Here is a 21,633-nt window from a genome sequence, read left to right on the forward strand (position 1 = left end):
AACTTTTCTCCCCTTGCATTTAGCTCGCAGTCTCCAAGCTGTATGCAGATATCGGCTCAGGGAGGCGTCGAAGAAATAAAAGGTTGGGTAACTTGGATCGATGAAACAGCCAATCTCCCACCAGCCGTTCTCCAGGGGGTGTCAGTTTTAAACGACTTTCCTTATCTCGTTTGGGGCATGCGGATGAGAATCTTCAGCGGATAACCTCTCCTCCAGAAACCCACAGTATTCCTCAGAAAAGAAAGGCTCTCCAGCCTCGAATTCCCAACACAGGGGGAGGAAAACGGGGAGGGCTGTTTTTTGCAGCGTGACCCCGATCTTTGAGACTGTGAGCCCACTGTTGGGTAGGGACTGTCTCTGTATGTTGCCAACTTGTACTTACCAAGCGCTTATTACAGTGCTCTGCACACAGTAAACGCTCAATAAATACGATTGATTGATTGATTGATCGATCTACCACGCTAACAGCGGAGGTGCTGACTCTTGAGCCTGGAGGCCAAACGGGGGGTGGGGGAGGGAAGTGCTCTGCACACAGTAAGCGCTCAATAAATACGATTGATTGATTGATTGATCGATCGATCGATCTACCACACTAACAGCGGAGGTGCTGACTTTTGAGCCTGGAGGCCAAACGGGGGGCGGGGGAGGGATTTTTAGGCGGGGCCCGAGGGGGAGGCTTCCATGAGGTAAGAAGCCAGAAAGCCACCATTTTGGTTCTTCTCAGAGGCCCCGGGGGGAGCGAGTTCCCTGAGGAGGAATCGCCTAGCTCCAAGAGAGATAGTTTCCCCAACCCAAGGAGGAGTGAAATCGAGACCCCGGTTCCCTGGACATGTGACTCTGTGTGTGTGGCACTACTGGGGGGCTAGGGGGAAACGGGGGCCTGGCACCCATTTCTTTCTCCCTCAGAGGGCTTCCGCCGCGGCCAGAGGCGGTGGGCACTCGGACCCGGGCCGGGCGGGGGTTAGAGAGACGAGGCCCCGACATGGTTTTGAGGCAGGACCGGGGAAGGAAGGAAGGAAGAAAGGAAGGAAGAGGCCCGGGCCTCCCACCAGGCGCGGGTGGTCTTGCTCTTGAAGGCCGGGGCAGAGGAGGCCGAGGCCCGATGGAGGCCGCCGGCTTTCCTCGCAAGGTCAAGGATCGGGTTTCGGCCGGGTTGTCCGGGCCTCGCTCGGTAGCCCACTCGGTAGCCCTTTGGGTGGCCCTTGCCCCCCGGCCCCCACAGGGCCCCCGCAGGGTCCCCGCCGGGTCCCCGCAGGGCCGCCCGCTGATTGGTGGAGGCGGAGGGGGAGGAGGGGGCGGGGCCGCGGGGACTCCCCTCACCCTCCCGCTCCCTCTCTCTTCCCCCCCCCGCCCCGCCCCGCCCGCCCCAGCCGTGCAAATCTCGCGAGGAAACACGCGTTTTCACTAGTGTGTTTACACCGATCACTACTAATCCGGACCGAACCGATCCGGATTAAGGGGCCGGAGGCGGGTCCCGGGCCCCGGCGGTTCCGACCCCCCCCCCCCCCGCCGCCTCCCCTTTGCGCCTCCCCTTGGCTCCTCCCCGCCCCGGGGCGACCCCCGCCCCCCCCGCCCCCCGAGCCCCGCGGGCCCCGGCTCCCCGGACCGGGACCCCCCGCGCCTCCCCGCGCCTGCCCGGCCTTTGTCCGGCGCCGGGAGGCCGGTTCCGCGCCCCCGCCGGCGGCCGGGGCCTACGCGAGCCCGGGGATACGCGGCCTGCGGTGGAGGTGGTGGGCCGCCCCCCGCCCCTCCCCTCCGGCCCGGGCCGGGCCGGGCCCTGTCGTCCCTCCCTCCGGTTCCCTCCCCGCCCTCGCGTGGAGCCCGGGGCCGGCGGCGGGCGCCCGGTGTCGGGGCTGCGGCGCCCAGGAGAGGCCCCGGCTCCGGCCCGGCCCGGCCCCGCGGCCTGCTCAGGTGAGCCCGGCCCGGACCGACTGGGGTCGGGGCCCTCCGCGGACGGAGACACCGGCGGCGGCGGCGGCGGCAGGTGAGAACGACGGAGCGGGGCCCGGGGGCCGACGGACGTCCGTCCGTCCGTCCGTCCGTCCGCCCGCCCGCCGCCTAACCGGCTCTCCGGGCCCGGCTGGTGGTGCGGGAGCCCGGGGCCCAGCGCAGGGCCTGTGGGCCCGCTCGGCCGCCCTCCCCGCCCCGGGCCGGGCCTGCGGGGGGAGCGGGGAGGGAGGGATAATAATAATAATAATAATAATAATAATGGCATTTATTAAGCGCTTACTATGTGCAGAGCACTGTTCTAAGCGCCGGGGAGGCTACAAGATGATCAGCTTGTCCCCCGGGGGGCTCACCATCCTATTCCCCATTTTCCAGATGAGGGAACTGAGGCCCAGAGAAGCGAAGTGACTTGCCCAAAGTCAATCAATCAATCGTATTTATTGAGCGCTTACTATGTGCAGACCACTGTACTAAGCACTAAGTCACACAGCTGACAATGGGTGGAGCCGGGATTCGAACCCAGGAACTCCGACTCCAGAGCCCGGGCTCTGTCCACTGAGCCACGGGATGGAGGGAAGGCCTGCCTTCCTTCCTTGTTGCCAACTTGGACTTCCCGAGCGCCTACTACAGTGCCGTGCACGCAGTAAGCGCTCACTAAATACGATTGAGTGAACGAAGGCGCCTCGGCCTCGGTGACAGGTGGGGCCCGGACTTGGGCAAACTTGGGAGCGGTGGGTGGGGGGCGGACAAGCCGGACTTTGGTGCGGCTCCGGGGCCAGCAGACCGCACCGACCCGCCCTCTTTATCCCCTCAACCCGGAGACCGGCCGCACCGGGGCTCGGAACGGCCGCTTCACCGTTCCAGTGAACTTTGAAATCGTTCCAACTCCCTCATAGCCCCCCAACTCGTTCACTGGGTTCCAAGGTGCGAGTGCAGCCGGGTGGCCCAGCTCACCGAAGGCGACCCCCCAACCCTCCAAAACACCCAGACACACACGCATTCTTCGCCCAAACTATCTCGTCTGCTATTTGAGCGTGGAAGCGGCTTAAAAATGGTGTCCTCCTGCCCCTCCCTGCTTTGGAAGGAGCGCTAAGAGACAGATGTGTAGAGTCTGGGGAAATCTGCTGCTGCTGCTGCTGCTGCTGCTGCTGCTGCAGGGAGTGGTCAGGAAAGAGAATCGGAAAAAGGATGGTTTTGCAGCTCAACACGTAGACCCTCCATTCGGTCGGGAAGGTGATTCGGCAGTCAGGGTCCGTCCCTCTCCTCCAATTCCGTGTCAGAGAAGAAATGCCTCCCCTTCTCTCCAGATGATTGAGCCGCCGGTCCTTCAGTAGGATTGTTGGAAGTCGCGGGGGGCGCTCCTGCTTTTTTTCTTTTTTGACTCGCCCGTGAAATTGGTGTTAATACCTGGCTTTGAAGAACTGTTCTGGAAAGAAATTCCGAAGGCTGCTTCTCCCAGAGGCAGGGGTTGAGGGAGGGCCGGCTTTTAGACACGCCTCAGGATTTGCCCCCACCCTCCCTCTAGGCCTCACGGGCAACTTCCAGGAAGGGTCTTAATGGCGAGGTGGAGCCGGGTCGACCCCGCAGTCAAAATTCCTTAGGTTTAGGCATATGTAAAACGGCCCTTAGAACAGTGAAAAGGATGCCTTCCAGCTAGAAGATAAGAATGAATGGCCTTTTTGCCCTATTGGTGCCGTCGGCTCCCTGGGCGGAATTTCTTTTTATTTAATTTCGTGGAGTTTTTCTTGCGCACGGTCTCGTTCGGGGCCCGTGAAAATGGGCCCCTCACGCCCTGGTGTTCATTTTCTCACTGTGTATCTCTTTCCTTCTCTTTCAGTAGAAATGATGGAAGAGTTGCATAGCCTGGACCCCCGACGGCAGGAACTCTTAGAGGCCCGGTTTACTGGAGTAGGTGTGGCCAAGGTCAGTCCAGATGACGGTATTTGAATACTGCACCCGGTTTAACTTGCGCCCTTGCCCTTTCCAAGGGTGAGGAGAATGACCGGTGGAAGAAAATAAGCCGGAGAGGCCATTCTGTACCCAGTTGGGTCATTAACATGTTTGACCTTCAGCGAGACGTACCTCTTCTCGGCTTCTATTATTTTTAAATAGGTACGTTCCACGGCGTTTGGAGACCCTGGTGCCGTACCGGGAACGGTGGTACTCAAACTCTCTCAGGCTTTTAAAAGTCTCTACTTGGTAGATTTCCCCCACCCCCCATTGCACAATCACACCCACCCACCCCATCATACCAGCTTCTGCCCGGGAGCGCTGCCAGAGCTCTCCTGCCTGGTTCATGGGGCACAATTTGCAAAGGGCCACAAGAGCCAGGATCTTTCAGAGAAGAGATGTAACCCACCCCCGCCCCCTCCCAGATTTCCAGGGAGGAGAAGGCACTTGCCTCTTTGTGAGAAACTTGTCTCTTCTGCTTGCACTTGTGGCCATTTTTAGCTAAGGGCACATGCGGTCATTTGTGCACAGGACAGATTTTTTTTGTGGGAAATGGGCTTTTTCCCATCCATTCTCAACCTCTAAGAACACGCGGCTTGATTTTTCTGGAGAAAGGTAGTCATTTTAATACTCTCCTGTTTCCTCGAGTTGTAACGTTTATCCGCACAAGAATTGGCGTTTATTCCCGTTATCACTTCTCTAGGTATTTAAACTTGTGCCTAGCGGTGGGACTCATCCCTGGGAAATTGGCCTTTTAGCGTTTCTTTGTTAGGGTTACTGGATTCGCTTTATGTGGCTTGAAATTCTCCGAGGACAATAGTCTTCACCCAAGGAAAATATCCGAGAGGAACATGCCCGCGGGTCTGTGTTCGCGAACGTTAAATGGGCAAAATATTATCCTCAAGTTCTGCTTTTTTAAGGAATGTTCTTTTGCTGTTCCCTTGATCTAAAATTTAATCTTGAGTTTCCTAAATTTGCAAATCGCCAATGGAGGTATAGAACCAAAGTGTGTAATTCCAGTTGATCAGATTTAGTTATCAGAAGGCCCGTCCCCTCCTGGTTTGGTTTTTGGCCTAATCTTGTGCAAAGGGATAACTAGGTGTGAAGAAGTGTCTGTTCCGGCCTCTGGCTGGGATAGAGGACGGTCCTATCTGCTGCCCTCGGACAGCGAAAGAACCCCTCCAGTTGTCTCCTAAGGAAATTTCATAACCCGATCAGATTCTCCCCCTTCTAATAATAATAATAATAATGGCATTTATTAAGCGCTTACTATGTGCAAAGCACTGTTCTAAGCGCTGGGGATGTTACAAGGTGATCAGGTTGTCCCACGTGGGGCTCACAGTCTCAATCCCCGTTTTACAGATGAGATAACTGAGGCACAGAGAAGTTAATGACTTGCCCAAAGTCACACAGCTGACAATTGGCGGAGCCGGGGTTTGAACCCATGACCTCTGACTCCAAAGCCCGTGCTCTTCTCCACTGAGCCACGCTGCTTCTCTAGAATGTGAGCCCACTGTTGGGTAGGGACTGTCTCTGTATGTTGCCAGCTTGTACTTCCGAAGCGCTTAGTACAGTGCTCTGCACACAGTAAGCGCTCAATAAATACGATTGATTGATTGATGTGCAGCTAGGAAAGGGATGGAATGGCACAAGGAAAGAGCGAGTGTGTCGGAAGAAATCCATGTTTGTGGGTGAATCCCTTGGAAGATTCGAGAAGCAGTGTGGCTCAGTGGGAAAGAGCACGGGCTTTGGAGTCAGAGGTCATGGGTTCAAATCCCGGCTCTGCCAATTGTCAACTGTGTGACTTTGGGCAAGTCACTTAACTTCTCTGGGCCTCAGTTACCTCATCTGTAAAATGGGGATTAAGACTGTGAGCCCCCCGTGGGACAACCTGATCACCTTGTAACCTCCTCAGCGCTTAGAACAGTGCTTTGCACATAGCAAGCGCTTAATAAATGCCATCATTATTATTATTATTATTCGTAGGGCCCCAGACTTCCATTTTGTGCCGACAATAGACTGCTAAAGGCCTTTCAGTAGCACACGGTCAGAGATGTGACATGCAGGTGGCCGCCTTCCAAGAGAGGGTGGTCGGGGGAAACTACTCCCTCGGCAAACTTGCTCGCCCGTGGAGGTCAGTGTTCGAGAAGAAGAATGTTAATGCACCTCGGATGGATTAGGTCTCGCAGGTTACTGAGGGCAAAAATCTAAACCACCGTGAACTGAGTGGACTCATTCAGCTGGGAGAGGAGAGAGTTACTTACCAATTTAGTGCCATCTAGTGGGATTGGCAGAGAGTCTTGGGCTACTGGCTTTTCTCTTCCCCCGCGTCACGGTCTGGGCACTTCTGAATGCCTTGAGAACGGAGTAAATAATAATAATAATAATAATGTTGGTATTTGTTAAGCGCTTACTATGTGCAAAGCACTGTTCTAAGCCTGGGGTAGATACAAGGTAATCAGGTTGTCCCACGTGGGGCTCACAGTCTTCATCCCCATTCTACAGATGAGGGAACTGAGGCCCAGAGAAGTTAAGTGACTTGCCCAAAGTCACACAGCTGACAAGTGGCGGAGCCGGGATTTGAACCCACGACTTCTGACTCCAAAGCCCGGGCTCTTTCCACTGAGCCACGCTGCTTCAGTGGGTAAATGCACCCACTGAAGAGATTCTTTCTTTACGAGCCAAGCTGATCTTCCTCCAGACTGAGCTTGTGGGCCGGGAACATGTCTATCAATTCTACTGCATTCTCTCCCCAGACAGTACAGTGGTCAGCACGAGTCGGCACTCCGTAAATACTGTTGATTGGTGATTGATTGAGTCCTCCCTTCCTGCGTGGTTTGTCCCGGGTTTTTGACTCAGTTGTTTCCTCTCAGTAGTTCCTGGCAGCAGTGATAATAATAATAATAATGATAGCATTTATTAAGCTCTTACTATGTGCAAAGCACTGTTCTAAGCGCTGGGGAGGTTACAAGGTGATCAGGTTGCCCCACAGGGGGCTCACAGTCTTAATTCCCATTTTACAGATGAGGTAACTGAGGCCCAGAGAAGTGAAGTGACTTGCCCAAAGTCACACAGCTGGCTATTGGCAGAGCTGGGATTTGAACCCACGACCTCTGCCTCCAAAGTCCGGGCTCTTTCCACTGAGCCACGCTGCCTTTGCTTCCCAGGTGTGCCCAAAGGCATTTTTTTTTATGGTATTCAAGTGCTTACTATGTGCCGGGCACTGTTCTAAGCACTGGGGTAGATATGAGGCGGTCAGATTAGACACAGTCCGTGTCCCACGTGGGACTCACAGTCATAATCCTCATTTTACAGATGATGTAACAGGCACAGAGAAGTGAAGTGACTTGCTAAGGTCACACAGCAGATAAGTGGCAGAGCCGGGGCTATAGTCCAGGTCCTTCTGACTCCCGGGTGTGTACTCTGCCCACTAGACTACACTGCTCTGCATGTCTCCTGGATCCTCGTGTGAAAAACCCAAAACTGGTGGCTGCCCCTTTGAAGAGACCTGAGGTGGAAAGACCAGGTGCCTTTTCTTAGGCAGCCCCCAAACTGAGCAAGAGACAGAATGGGATCCAGATCTACCAAAAACCTGGGCTTTCACTGCAGGAAATGAGAGCTTTTGCTACGTCATTAGATTTTACCAGCCTAAGGAATGTTTTTGTTTTTTTTTTTTTAAATGATATTTGTTAAGTGCTTACTCTGTACCAGGTGCTGTTCTAAGTGCCGGGGTAGATATAAGTTAATCGGGTTGGACATTGGGTTGCTCAAGGCCCTACTGAGAGCTCACCTCCTCCAGGAGGCCTTCCCAGACTGAGCCCCTTCCCTCCTCTCCCCCTCGTCCCCCTCTCCATCCCCCCATCTTACCTCCTTCCCTTCCCCACAGCACCTGTATATATGTATATATGTTTGTACATATTTATTACTCTATTTATTTATTTTACTTGTACATATCTATTCTATTTATTTTATTTTGTTAGTGTGTTTGGTTTTGTTCTCTGTCTCCCCCTTTTAGACTGTGAGCCCACTGTTGGGCAGGGTCTGTCTCTATATGTTGCCAGTTTGTACTTCCCAAGCGCTTAGTACAGTGCTCTGCACACAGTAAGCGATCAATAAATACGATTGAAGATGATGATGATGATGACACAGACCGTGTCCCACAAGTGGCTCACAATCTGAATCCCCACTGTACAGACGAGGTAACTGAGACACAGAGAGGTGAATTGCTTTGCCTAAGGTCACACAGCAAACAAATGGCAGAGCCACTATTAGAACCTTAGGCTCTTATGGCTCCCAGGCCTGCGCTGTAACCATGAGGCCACACTGCTTCTAACTAAGAGAGTTTTTGTAAAGGATGAATTGGAGTTGATGGCCCCAGGGATGGGGGATAGAATTTAACAGGTCCTGGGGTTGTGGGGGGTGGGGGGAGCAGGACATAGCCGCTCTCAAAACACCCCACACTGGGTTCCGCTGGAACTCTTCGTGATCCTGGGTGGCCAGGACCAGGCTGAGATTTGGACTCACGCGGTCAGTGAGAGATGGGGTCTGGGACCTTTCCTCTGTGCTTTGAGCATTTATTCCATTGAAACGTGTAGCCAGGAACTAAAAAACGGGGTTGATGGGCAGCCAGTTGTCAGTCATCATCATCATCAATCGTATTTATTGAGCGCTTACTGTATGCAGAGCACTGTACTAAGCGCTTGGGAAGTACAAGTTGGCAACATAGAGACAGTCCCTACCCAACAGTGGGCTCACAGTCTAAAAGGGGGAATCAGAGGTATTGAGTGCTTACCCTGTGCAGAACCCCATGCTAAGCGCTTGGGAGAGATCTCGTAATTAGCCAACCGGTCAGTAGTATTTGAACATTTGTTCCGTACAGATCACTGTACTAAGCACTTGAGGGAGTGCAAAAGAATAGGCCAGTATGATCCTTGCCCTGAAGGAGCTTACAATCTAGTGGGTACGATTATTGGTGTCATTCTATCCTCTCCTCTTCGGTCCTTTCTTCACTCTGCCGCCCAGTTCATCTTTCTGAAAACCGTTCAATCTGTGTCTCCCTGCTCTTCAAAAGAGTAGGGAGAAGAGGAAGAGAAGCAGCATAGCTCAGTGGAAAGAGCATGGGCTTGGGAATCAGAGGTCATGGATTCTAATCCCAGCTCTGCCAATTGTCAGCTGTGTGACTTTGGGCAAGTCACTTTACTTCTCTGAGCCTCAGTTACCTCATCTGTCAAATGGGGATTAAGATTGTGAGCCCCAACTTGATCACCTTGTATCCCCCCAGCACTTAGAACAGTGCTTCACACATAGTAAGCGCTTAACAAATGCCATCATTGTTGTTATTATTATTATTATTCAAAAGCGTCCAATGGTTGCTCATTCACCTCCACTTCAAACAGAAACTCCTCTCCATTGACTTTTTGGTTCTCTTTCTCCTACTTTGCCTCCTTGCTTTTCCACTACAACCCAGCCCAAACACTTTAACGCCAGCCTATTCTCTGTACCTCGATCTCGTGTATCTTAGCGCCGACCCCTTGCCCGCGTCATCCTTCTGTCCAGGAACTTCCTCCCCCTTCGTAGCCAACAGTCCACCACTCTGTCCACCGTGAATCCTCTCCAGCCAAGAACTCTCATTTCCTCTTCTCGCCCTCCCCTCTGTGGATCTGTACCCCTTAAGCCCTTTGATACTCACCCCAGCCCTACAGCACCTAGGTCCATATCCTTGTACTCTGCCATTTCCCCTTTCTGTAATTTATTTTAATATCTGCCTCCCCCTGTTGACTGGAAGTTCCTTGTGGTCAGGGATTGTTTACTGGCTCTATTGTAGTGTACTCTCCCAAGAGCTTAGTACAGTGCTCTGCACAATAATAATAATAGTAATCGTGGTATTTGTTAAGTGCTTACTATGTGCCAGACCCTGTACTAAGTGCTGGGTAGAAAAGCTTTGTGGCCTATTGGATTGAGCCCTGGCTTGGGAGTCAGAGGACCTGGATTCCAGTCCCGACTCTGCCACTTGTCTGCTGTGTGGCCTTGGGCAAGTCGCTTCACTTCTGTGGGCCTCAGTTCCCTCGTCTGTAAATTGGGGATTAGGGCTGTGAACCCCATGTGGGACAGGGACGGTGTCCAACCCAATTATCTTTCATCTAGTCCAGCATCTAGTACAGTGTCTGGCAGGCCCATAGTAAGTGCTTAACAAATACCATTAAAGATGGCTTAGTGAGTACATTTGATTGACTGACAGAGCTTTCCCCCCACCTGATGAAACCGATCAAGACTCAGTTTCTAGGCCTGGTGATTTGTTGCCGTGTCTCTGGTTTTAGGGTTTACCTGTAGGATAATGCCAAGGGGAACCCCTGTTCCTTGGGCGGGGTTGTGTCAGATAGCGTCCCTATTTGTTGCCCAGGATGCCGGGAAGATTTCAGGCCACTTAGGTTGTTTTAGAGGAGATTTTCCCCTCTCGTACAGAGTTTCCTTTAAGAATCAATCACTAGTATTTATCGAGTCGGTAGATGCATTTTCTGCCCACAAGCAGTGTACGGTCTAGAAAATCTCTGTTTCCTGGAGGAACTTTTGGGTTTCCATTTGGGAATTTAGGATTGGTCTCTCTCAGTTACTGAAAACATGTCTGGCAACCGAATCTCACGGTTTGGTTGTCTGTCTGTCCTGGGTCCCAGCGAGTGCAGTTCGGGGCCCGATACCTTGGGGACTTGAGAAGTCTCCCGAGGCCGGGTGGCCGATGACGGAACCTCCTGTTCCAACCCATCAGCACTCTGCCGTGTAACGGTCCGGGCAGGTAGCTTCAGCTGTCATAGCTTCTTTCCTCTGAGGATTTCAGAGGGCTTTACCCTAAGTGTTTGCCCATTTATCAAGAGGCCATGTTGGCTGTGAACGCTGAACAAGATGGCAGGGAGAGGCTGAGCCTGAACCCCAGACCTTCCACCTGTTGGATTTAAATCCTGCATGAGTGCCCCCCACATATGGACCGGTCCTTATAGTTGGCCCAGCGGCTCACGTGACCATGCCGACCGAAGAAGACGACAGGGATCATGGTTCCTACAGTAAATGAGAAGCAGAGAAACAGCGTGGCTCAGTGGAAAGAGCACGGGCTTTGGAGTCAGAGGTCATGGGTTCAAATCCCGGCCCTGCCAATTGTCAGCTGTGTGACTTTGGGCAAGTCACTTAACTTCTCTGTGCCTCAGTTCCCTCATCTGTAAAATGGGGATTAAGAGTGTGAACCCCACGTAGGACAACCTGATCACCTTGTATCCTCCCAGCACTTGGAACAGTGATTTGCACATAGTAAGCGCTTAACAAATACCATTATTATTATTATTATCATTATTATTATTAAATGTCAGTCCAGGGCCGTGACCCTAGTTGGGTATTTTAGTTGTCAGGGGTGTAGGGGGAGTCTTTTGGAGCGAATCTAGCATGGGACTAATTCTGCTCCTAGCTACTTAAGGCAACGCTTTTGAAGTTTGAGGGAAAGGTGGTGTAAGGGCAGTCATTCAGTCCATCCATTGTTTGTATTGGGCACCTACCGTAGGCAAAGGACTGTTCTGAGTGCTTGAGCAGAGAACAGTAAAATGAGTTAGGAACATCCCTGTCAATCAATCAATCAATCGTATTTATTGAGCGCTTACTATGTGCAGAGCACTGTACTAAGTGCTTGGGAAGTACAAATTGGCAACATATAGAGACAGTCCCTACCCAACAGTGGGCTCACAGTCTAAAAGGGGGGTCCTCAGGGAGCTTACATTCAACTAAGGGAGACTCACCCTGAAAGTAAATTACAGCAAGGAGCAGGGAATAGAATATAAAGTATATGCATAAATACTACCAGGGGTTGGGAGTGAGCGCTTAAGTGACGCAGCAGTGTTGAAATGGCATTTGGCGAACATAAGGTGGGGAGATGAGAAATGAATTGGGGAAGGCCTCCTGGAGAAGATATGCTTGTAGTGGGAAGCAGCATGGCCCAAGGGAAAGAGCATGGGCTTGGGAGTCAGAGGACCTGGGTTCGAATCCCAGCTCTGCCACTTGTCTGCTGAGTGGCCTTGGGCAAGTCACATCACTTCTCTGTGCCTCAGTTCCCTCATCTGGAAAACGGGGATGAAATATGTGGTCTCCCTCCTAAGAGTGAGAGCCCCATGTGGGACAGGGGCCTTGTCCACCCTGATTAACTTGTATCTACCCCCATGCTCAGAGCACTGCCTGGCCCTTAACAAATGACGTAATTATTATTCATGAGCCTTTAAAGATGGGGGAGAGCAGTGGTCTGTCGGAGACGAGGGAGGGAGTGCCAGGCAGGAGGGTATGCAGGAACAAGACTGGAGAAGCGAAAATGAGGCACAGGGGATAGGTGAGCCTGAGAAGAAAAAAGAACGGTGCTCCGGTGTGGGAGAGGAGCTTGGACAGACTGCCTTAAAGCCAATGGCCCAGAGTTTCTGCTTAATGCGGAGAGGAAAGGATGGCCATTGGAGGTTTCTTCGGCGCGGGGAGGCCAGAACGACCTTTTGGAATAGTGATCTGGGCAGCAGAGGGACGTACCGACTGGAGGAGGAGGCTGGGAGAGGAGAGGAGAGTGGAGGCTGGTGCATTCTCTCAGCATCTGATTGAGCCAGCCAGAGTGGACCTCTGGAAAGCCTGTATATCAGCCTAGGATGTTAATTGACCCTTCAAATTTTGAAACTTGGCCTTTCCCGGTTGTGATTCTGCTAGCCGTTGAAGAGACTTGCCAGAATTTTGCCACTTTGCAAATCGACAAGCTAGAATGCTTCTGGTTATCTTGACCGCAATCGTGTCTTGCTTTATGTTGCCTGTACTTGAGCATATGGCCAAACGCTCAACACTTCAGTGGAGTTGTAATATAAATATAGGACGAACCAAGAGGCTTCAATGCTCTCTGTTGTCATCCAGAATGGGAGAGTAGAGGAAATCCATTTTCAAGGCTTTGAGGTTCAGAATGTTCTTTTGCACTCAGGAAAGTTCTTGAAACTCCAGTCGTCCAGGCCCCTGGGGGCAGCTGGCTCAGCGGAGGCTTGTCTTTGTGGAGTTGTCCTGCAGCCCTCCCTCCCCGAGGGAAGAGAGCCCAATATTGGGCCGGGGTGGGTTCCACAAGAACAAGCCCTGTGGCCCAAGGAGATGAGCCCTCGTGGAATGGACCGGAGATTCCTGGTGCTAGAGGAAATCTGATTGTGGTCAAACAGTAACCCCGACTGATGATACCTGGCCAGGAAATGCGGTTGGTGGGTGGGTTGGCGGGTGGTCAGTGGGTGGGATGGCAGGTGAAGTTAGGCCTCTGGCAGGCAGAGAGGAGTAAAAATGGGTCACTTTCGCCTTTGAGAAATTTCTAGTCCCACAGTTCACGTAGAAGTTCAAAGTAGATCAACAGCTATTGCCGTCCGCATAAGGAGTGAGGTTGGGCTTCTGGTGGCCTTGTTTTCTTCCCCTCCAAATCATGAAACAAGCAGGTTCTTTCTGGTTAGTCGCTCACTCTTCATTAGTTGAGCAGCTTAAGGGGTCGGTGACATTCTGCGTGGAGAAACCCTTTTAGTTGCAGAGAGGACATATATAGTGTGTTGGGTTTTTTTAATGGTACTAGTAAAGTGCTTACTGTGTGCCAAGCACCATTCTAAGCACTGAGGTAGATACAAGGTAGGTTGGACACAGTCCCTGACTCACCTGAGGCTCACAATCTAAGTAGAAGGGAGAACCAGTATTACTTTTTTTTTTAACATTATCTGTTAAGTGCTTACTAAGGACCAGGCACTTTAATAAGTGCTGGGTTAGATACAAGGTTGACAAGTTGGTCATAGTCCCTGTTCTGCATGGGGCTCATCGTCTTAATCCCCATTTTACAGATACGGTAACTGAAGCACAGAGAAGTTAAGTGACTTGCCCAAGGTCACCCAGCAGACAAGTGGCAGAGCCGGGATTAGAACCCAGATCCTTCTGACTCCCAGGACCGTGCTCTATCCACTAGGCCAAGCTGCTTCTCTTACTTTTTTGAATCCCCAGTTTGTGGATGACGGAACTGAGGCCCCAAGATGTGAAGTGACATGCCTAAGGTCGCACAGCAGACACGTGGCGGAGCCGGGATGAGAACCCGGGTCCTCGGACTTCCAGGCCCGTGGACTCTCCACGAGGCCGCGTCGCCTCTCATAGTTAGAGCAGGTCGCCCCATTGGTCAGTCGGAAGGCTGTCCCGCCAGTTCAGACCGGGCTTCGCGTGAAGGATCTCTGAAATGGTTAAACATTCGTAGAATTATGTTTTTCAAGGGGCAGGGCTGGGACAGTGTTCCAGGCACTGCGGATGTGGGAGAGAACGGTATCGGCTGTACTTTGTGTTCTTATGGCAACCTTGACACGGAGCTTGTCGGAGCGGGATCGATGACGATCTGTGGGACTCAGGTCCCAGTCGAGCGAGCCCCCAGAAGGCTCCCGCCGACAGTCCGCGTCGGACCGGGTGGCACTGTGTGGTCTTTCTGGTCAACGGAGAGGGGGAGGCGGGTTTCCATGTGGGTCTCTCCCAGACCATGGCCACGACAGGCAAGCCTTTCTCTCGCTGTCCTTTTGGCCGTCTCCATAGGGTGGCTGAGGATTCATTTTAAATGGAGAATAGAGTACGAAAGGGGGGCTCCACCTGGGAGGTGGTCCCCCTACGTGCGTCCCCGCCGGCTCACTGAGGGGCAGGGGGGTGGCTGCCGTTTATTAATTAACAGTCTGTAACTTAACACTTGGGCAGCAGGCACCGTTCCAGGGTCAGTAGAAAAACTGACTAGCCTCAAACGGGAGCGAAGCTTGCCTTGTCACCTGCTGATTAACCATGGACTTGCCCATACCCACCCCAAGTGGCAGCTCCTTCGGCCTGGGGGACGCTTCCGTTGCTGGCCCAAGGTGCTTTTATAGGTTTCTTTTTGAAATAACCAGATCCCCTCGGCATCCTTTTAAGGTATGCGGAAGGCAGATGAAGCTATCTCCTTTTATAGTCGAGAGATTGTCACCGGGGACTCCATGGCGGAGCTGAGAGCAAAAGCCGGATCTCCTCAATCCTGCCAAGTAACGTGTCTCCCCAGTCCTGAGCCGCTAGCACGCTGCAGTAATCGGTTACAACGCCGGGGTGAAGGGGAAGGCAGCAGGGTGTGAGCCTGTTGTTGGGTAGGGACCGTCTCTATATGTTGCCGACGTGTACTTCCCAAGCACTTAGTACAGTGCTGTGCACACAGTAAGCGCTCAATAAATACGATTGAATGAATGAATGACGGCGGATGAGAAGATGGCAGGGTAACGTAGGGGTCAGCAAAGATTTTTTTTCCTCGCCAGGCCTCTTCACAACGGTGGAGAAGGGCATGTAGGGAAAATGGGCAGGGCACTGGCTAGCCAGTGGTTGTCCTTTTGTCTCCGCATCAAGCAGGAACTTATTTCAGCTGGTTTTAAGACACTGAGTCAGCTTTCTCCCCACTACTCATCCTTGCTCCTCTCCCACAACAACCCAGCTCACGTGCTTCCCTCTTTTCAAGCCAGCCTGCTCACCAAGCCTCATTCTCCTCTTGCTCACCGTTGACTCTCACTTGTGCCCTCCCTCCTGCCTGGCTCTCCCTTCCCCATCGTATCCGGCAGACCATCGTCTTTGGAGCCCTTCTGAAATCACCTCTCCTCCAGGAGGTCTTACCTGATTAATCTCAATCCGTAGGTGGCATTTGTTAGGCGGTTACTCTATGCCAAGCACTGATCTAAGTATTGGGGTCAGTATAATTCAGTTGGATCAGTCACAGTCTCTGTCCCATTCTGGGTACTCTCCCAAGTGCTTCGTAAGTGCTCTGCACACAGTGAGCATTTAGTAAATACTGTTGATGGACTACCTCCTGAATAACAGCTGCTGCTTGGGAAAAGGTGATATGTCTGCTCCCTGGCCCCATACTGGTGCCCATCGTACTCCCCATCCGAGACCTCTGTCCCCAACGCCTGCACGTCCCATGATAATAATAGTAATGATTATGGTATTTGTTAAGCGCTTACTGTGTGTCAAACGGTGTTCTAAACACTGAGGTAGATACAAGGTAATCAGGTTGTCCCTCATGGGGCTTAGTCTTAATCCCTATTTTACAGATGAGGTAACTGAGGCACAGAGAAGTTAAGCGCCTTGCCCAAGGTCACACGGCAGACAAGTGGCAGAGCCGGGCTTAGAATCCACGTCCTCTGGCTCCCAAGCTCGTGCTCTTTCCACTAAGCCACGCTGCTTCTATGCTCCTTTCACTTCAGCAGAAGCCCAAGTGAACAAGGGACAGGGGCAGGAGACACAGGAGGACAGCAGTGGAGGCCATTGGGAAGCACCAACATGGAATGGATCCTCAAATCCACGGGAATAACAGCCACCCCAAGATCTCCCTCGCGGCAGGAAGAGCCTTGCCCAACCCAACATAACCCAGTCCAAACCACCCCTAGCAGGGTCTGAAACTTCATCATTTAACCACCTGAACCCGGAGATTTAAAACATGGCTGTTAGCTCCTTGTGGGCAGGCAACATGTCTACAAACATTGTTCTCTCCCAAGTGCCTAGTATAGTGCTTGGCACAGAGTAAGTGCTCAACAAAGCCCATCAATTGATGGGCCCACATGAAGATTGGGGCCCTGTTAAAGGACTGCTCAGCCGGGAGGTTCCTAACCCAATTACCATAAAACAACTGTCATAACCCCCCCCCCACACACACACACACAACAATCAATCTGTAGCATTTATTGAGCAGCCGCAGGGGCCCCAGCACTGTATTTTAGTGGGTGGGAGAGGGCAATTAAAGGGAGTGGACATGCGGCCTGCCCTCGGGGTTTACAGTCTAGCAAGGAGACTGGTTCTACAACGAATTATGGGTAAGAGGAAGAAGGGACTGGGATATGCCCATGAGTTAGTGCTTAAGTAATTTTTTTAAAATTTTAAATGGCATTAAATGGCATTTATTAATAACAATAATAATAATTATCATTATTATGGTATTTGCTAAGCTCCTACCGTGTGCCAAGTACTGTTCTAAGCACTGGGGCAGATACAGGCTAATCAGGTTGTCCCAAATAGGTCTCACACTTTTAATCCCCATTTTACAGATGAGGTAACTGAGGCACAGAAAAGTTAAGTGACTTGCCCAAGGTCATGCAGCAGACAAGTGGCGGAGCCGGGATTAGAACCCACGTCCTCTGACTCCCAAGTGCATGCTCTTTCCACTAAGCCACACTGCACTTACTGTGTCCCGGCCACTGAACTAAGCACTGGGGTAGGTACAAAGGTAATCATGTTGGACATTGACCATGTGGGGCTCAGAGCCTTAATCCTCATTTTACAAATGAGGTAACTGAGGCCCAGAGAAGTGAAGGGATTGGCTTAAGGTCATACTGCAGGCAAGTGGCTGTGATCAGAACCCAGGTCCTCCTGTCTCCCGGGTCCGTGCTCTGTCCACTGGGCCACACTTCTTCATCAGGCTTGTAAGGTATGTACCCGAGGTATACAGGATGCTGAGAGTACCCAAATGCTTAGGTAGCTCAGAAGCGTAAAAGAGGGAGTGAGGGCAATATAAGCAGGGGAGATTTGAAATTAATTGGTACAGACCTCCCTGGGGAGTTGTGATTTCAGAAAGGCTTTAGAAGTCTCCCTCTTACTGTTCCCTCCTACTTAGACTGTGAGCCTCATCTAGGACAGAGACTGAGTCCAACCTGATTAACTTGTATCTACCTCACCGTCCAGAACCGTGTTGGACAACTCTTTATTTTATTTTGTTAACATGTTTTGTTTTGTTGTCTGTCTCCCCCTTCTAGACTGTGAGCCTGCTGTTGGGTAGGAACCGTCTCTGTATGTTGCCAACTTGTACTTCCCAAGCGCTTAGTACTCTGCACTGCTTACTCTGCACACAGTAAGTGCTCAATAAATACGATTGAATGAATGAACTAGTAAGCTCTTAAATGCCATTAAAAAAAAGTTGGGGTGAGCTGTGGCATTTTGAATTTGGAGTGGAGAGTTCCAGGCAAGCAGTTTGGCAGGGGGAGAGGTAGAATGAAGCACAGTGACTAAGTTTAGTTTAAGGGAAATGATGAGACTCTAAGTTCCCTCTTGACTGTAAACTCATTGTGGGCAAGGGAATGTGCCTGCTAGCGCTATTATATCTTACTCTCCCAAGCACTTCTGCCAAAAAACGCTGCCCACACTCAATCAGTCATATTTATTGGGCACATTTGTGGAGAGCATTGTAATAATAATTGTATTTAAGCGCTTAGTTCGTGCCAGGCATTGTATTAAGTGCTGGGTTAGTATAGTTTTAATGCTCACTTGACAGATGAGGCAACCGAGGCACAGAAAAGTTAAGTGACTTGCCCATGCTCACGCAGACAAGTGGCGGAACTGAGATTAAAACCCAGGTTCTGATTCCCAGGCCTGTGCTCTTTCCACTAGGCCACGCTGCTTGAGGTGCTCATGCGTCGTCAATATAGAGATGTCTTGGAGACCAGGGAGTGTGAGATTGCTGAGGAAGAGAGAGGTCAGGTTAGTGAAGTAGATTTGGGAATCATCTGGGTTGAGGTGGTAATAATATTAATTGTGCTATTTAAGAGCCAAGAACCATACTATCCGTTGGTGCTGTTACAGTGTAAGCTAATTGGTCACAGTCTTTCCCCCAAATCATCAATCGTATTTATTGAGCGCTTACTGTGTGCAGAGCACTGTACTAAGCGCTTGGTAAGTACAAGCTGGCAACATATAGAGACAGTCCCTACCCAACAGTGGGCTCACAGTCTAGAAGGGGGAGACAGAGAACAAAACCAAACATACTAACAAAATAAAATAAATAGAATAGATAGGTACAAGTAAAATAAATGAGGGAGGGACAATAGGTATTTTATCCCCATTTTACAGATAAGGTAACCGAGGCACTGAGAAGGTAAGTGGTTTGCCCAGGGTCACCTGGCAGGGAAACTGGGATTAGGACCAGGACCTCCGCCTCTCAGGCCAGTGATCTTCCCACTAGGCCTCCCTGCTTCTCTTCTCACTTTACCCAGATTCCTCTGGGAAGCTCATCTGCTCCCATGGCTTTGAATACCATGGGAACAGATGAGCTTCCCAGAGGAATCTGGGTACAGTGAGAAGAGAACCCAGACATACATCCATTATCAGGAGGTGGGAGGGAAAGGAAGAGCCGTTTGGTAAAAGAGACCAAGAAGAATCGACCAGGAGGTGAAAGAAGAGACAGGAGAGGGCAGTGTCAGCCAAGCCAAGGTGAGCTGGGATTTCCAGGAGAAGGGGCGGGATCCACGGTGTCCAAGGCAGCTGAGAGGTTGAGGATTAGGATGAAGCCCCTTAGACTTGAGAAGAGGGAGGGAAGTCACTGCTGACCTTGGACAGAGTGGTTTCAGCAGAACAAAGGTGGCAGAAACCAGATTGCTCTTAGGGTCAAGAAGGGAGTTGGAGGAAAGGAGACAGGCAGCGAGTTTGAACAACTCGATTGGGGATTTTAGACAGGACTGAGATGGGGAGAGATAGCAGGCTGGTGCAGTGGAATCTTTTTTCCCATCTGGGGAGACTTGGACATGTTCTGAAGGCGGAAGGGGAAAGGGCCATCAGAGAGTGAATGAAGATGGCGGTGAGGTAGAGAAGCAGGCTGGGCACAAGTGTTGAAGAAAGGTATGAAGGCACGGGTTTGGAGGCACAGCGGGAGGGGATAGATTTTGAAAGTGGGCCAGAGACCTTCTCATGAGAGAGTGGAGATGGAGATGGGAGGGAGCTGTGGAGGTGGGGGGGGGGGGGAGAGAATGTGTGTGTGTTGGAAATGGGGGGGGGGGGGGGCGTCACGCCTGATGGCTTCGATTTCATCAGTGAAGAAGTTGGCCAGGCCTTCTGAGACCAGGGAGTAGGAGATGGGGGCAGCGGGGCCTTCAGGATGGACATAAGGGACTGAAGCAGCCCATGGGGGAGGAGGGAGGAGAAATAGTGATCCGAGTAGGAAGAGGGGGCAGAGTTAAGTGAGCTGGTCTCGAAGTGGCAAAGGGGACCCAGGGCCTCGCTCTCCAGCCACAGGAGCGGCAAATGCCGACCGGGGAGGGGCTTGGTTGAGATGCCGGGTTGAGGGTGGCACAGGGTCACCTGGGAGTTGAGAAGAGCTGCGAGGAAGGGGATCTGTGTTTTCAGCAGAGGCAGGGAAGGGGGCTTGATGACCTGTGTTAGGTGGAAGAGGGCTCAGGGCAGGAAGAACCGTTTGACTGGGTCTGAGTCTGTGGGAGAGAAGGCAGGTTAAGAGGTGATGATTCCCAAGGATTGCTGCTGCTGCTGCCTCCCCTGCGGCCAAGTGCCACCTCTGCCCCTGCTACTGGGGCTAAGAGGGGAAAGGTAAGCCAGATAAAAATGGTCGTCTTTGTTCTAGCTTTATCTCTACTTACTGGGAGATAAAACTGAAGAAAAGAACATTCAAATACATGTTTCCATCACAGTCCCCACCCCAGGCACCTAGCCCAGGCAGTGGGAGGAGGCACACACAGCCTGGGTTAGACTCCATGTCCACCTAACTTCCCTTCTGCTCCGCTCTTGCATGTGGATCCATCCTGTTTAAGCACTAGATACTCACTCCACCCTCTGCCCCGCAGCACTTATTTTTATTTTAAGGTCTGTCTCCTCCTCGAGACTGAAAGCTCATTGTGGGCAGGGCACATGACTGCCAACTCTGTTGTATTGTAGTCACCCAAGTGCTTAGTACAGGGCTCTGCACATATTCAGCGCTCAATAAATACCAGTGGTGAATCGACTGATTGACTTGTCAACCTAAGTTCTGCGGACAGGACCCAGGCTATGCAAGGCTCTGTCTGGTGGAGTATAGTTAGTTGGCCGACCTCTGTGGCCAACTTCTACCACTCACTTCTGCCCTTCTGCGTCATCCTGACTTGCTCCCTTTATTCAATCCCCCCTCGCAGCCCCACAGTACTCATGTAGATATATGTCGTTTATTTCTGTTTGTCTCCCCCTCTAGACTGTAAGATCGTTGTGGGCAGGACTGTGTCTGTTTCATTGTTATATTGTACTCTCCCAAGCGCTTAGTACAGCGCTCTGCAGACAGTAACTGTTCAATAAATACAGTGGGTTGAAATCAAATGGTCTAGGCTGCTGAAACTGCATGGCTTTTGGCCTGGTGCTTGTTTTTTGGGCTTCGTTGATTTGGTGGGGTGCACACCTCGGCCCCTCCAGAGAGGCAGTTGTCATCGGGGCCCACCGAACCACCTGGCTCTGGTTGACGGCAGGACTTCTCAGCAGCGACTGTAATAGTACATTCCAGGCTGCTGTGTCAATTAGGGAGAGATTTGAAGGAGAGGAGGTTAGCTTGCTCGATGCACTGGGTGGGGCTATTGAAGGCACGAAGAAACATTGAGTTTCTGGGAAGGAGGCCTTCCCAGACTGAGCCCCCTCCTTCCTCTCCCCCTTCTCCCCCTCCCCATCCCCCCTGCCTTACCTCCTTCCCCTCCCTACAGCACCTGTATATATGTTTGTACGTATTTATTACTCTATTTTATTTGTACATACATATTCTATTTATTTTATTTTGTTAATATGTTTTATCGTCTGTCTCCCCCTTCTAGACTGTAAGCCCGCTGTTGGATAGGGACCGTCTCTATATGTTGCCAATTTGTACTTCCCAAGCGCTTAGTACAGTGCTCTGCACACAGTAAGCACTCAAATACGATTGAATGAATGGAGTGATTTTGTGGCAAGAGCACAGGG

At 51.6% G+C, this 21,633-nt stretch overlaps 1 protein-coding gene across 2 annotated transcripts in view; it reads left to right on the top strand.

The window, feature by feature from the left end:
- Window positions 1–1,827: 1,827 nt before the first annotated feature.
- The window catches only part of TLK2 (tousled like kinase 2), an 82,270-nt gene continuing 62,464 nt past the window's right edge, over window positions 1,828–21,633 (top strand). The window contains exons 1-2 of one of the 2 annotated variants that reach the window (XM_038753634.1): window positions 1,828–1,984; window positions 3,785–3,870. In XM_038753634.1, the coding sequence (XP_038609562.1) occupies window positions 3,790–3,870 (81 nt within the window). In that variant the 5' untranslated portion in view covers window positions 1,828–1,984; window positions 3,785–3,789. The remainder of the gene's footprint in view (window positions 1,985–3,784; window positions 3,871–21,633) is intronic. The other variant, XM_038753635.1, reaches the window with a different exon arrangement.

The sequence above is a fragment of the Tachyglossus aculeatus genome, chromosome 11 (genome assembly GCF_015852505.1).
Source record: "Tachyglossus aculeatus isolate mTacAcu1 chromosome 11, mTacAcu1.pri, whole genome shotgun sequence".
Lineage (NCBI taxonomy): Eukaryota > Metazoa > Chordata > Mammalia > Monotremata > Tachyglossidae > Tachyglossus > Tachyglossus aculeatus.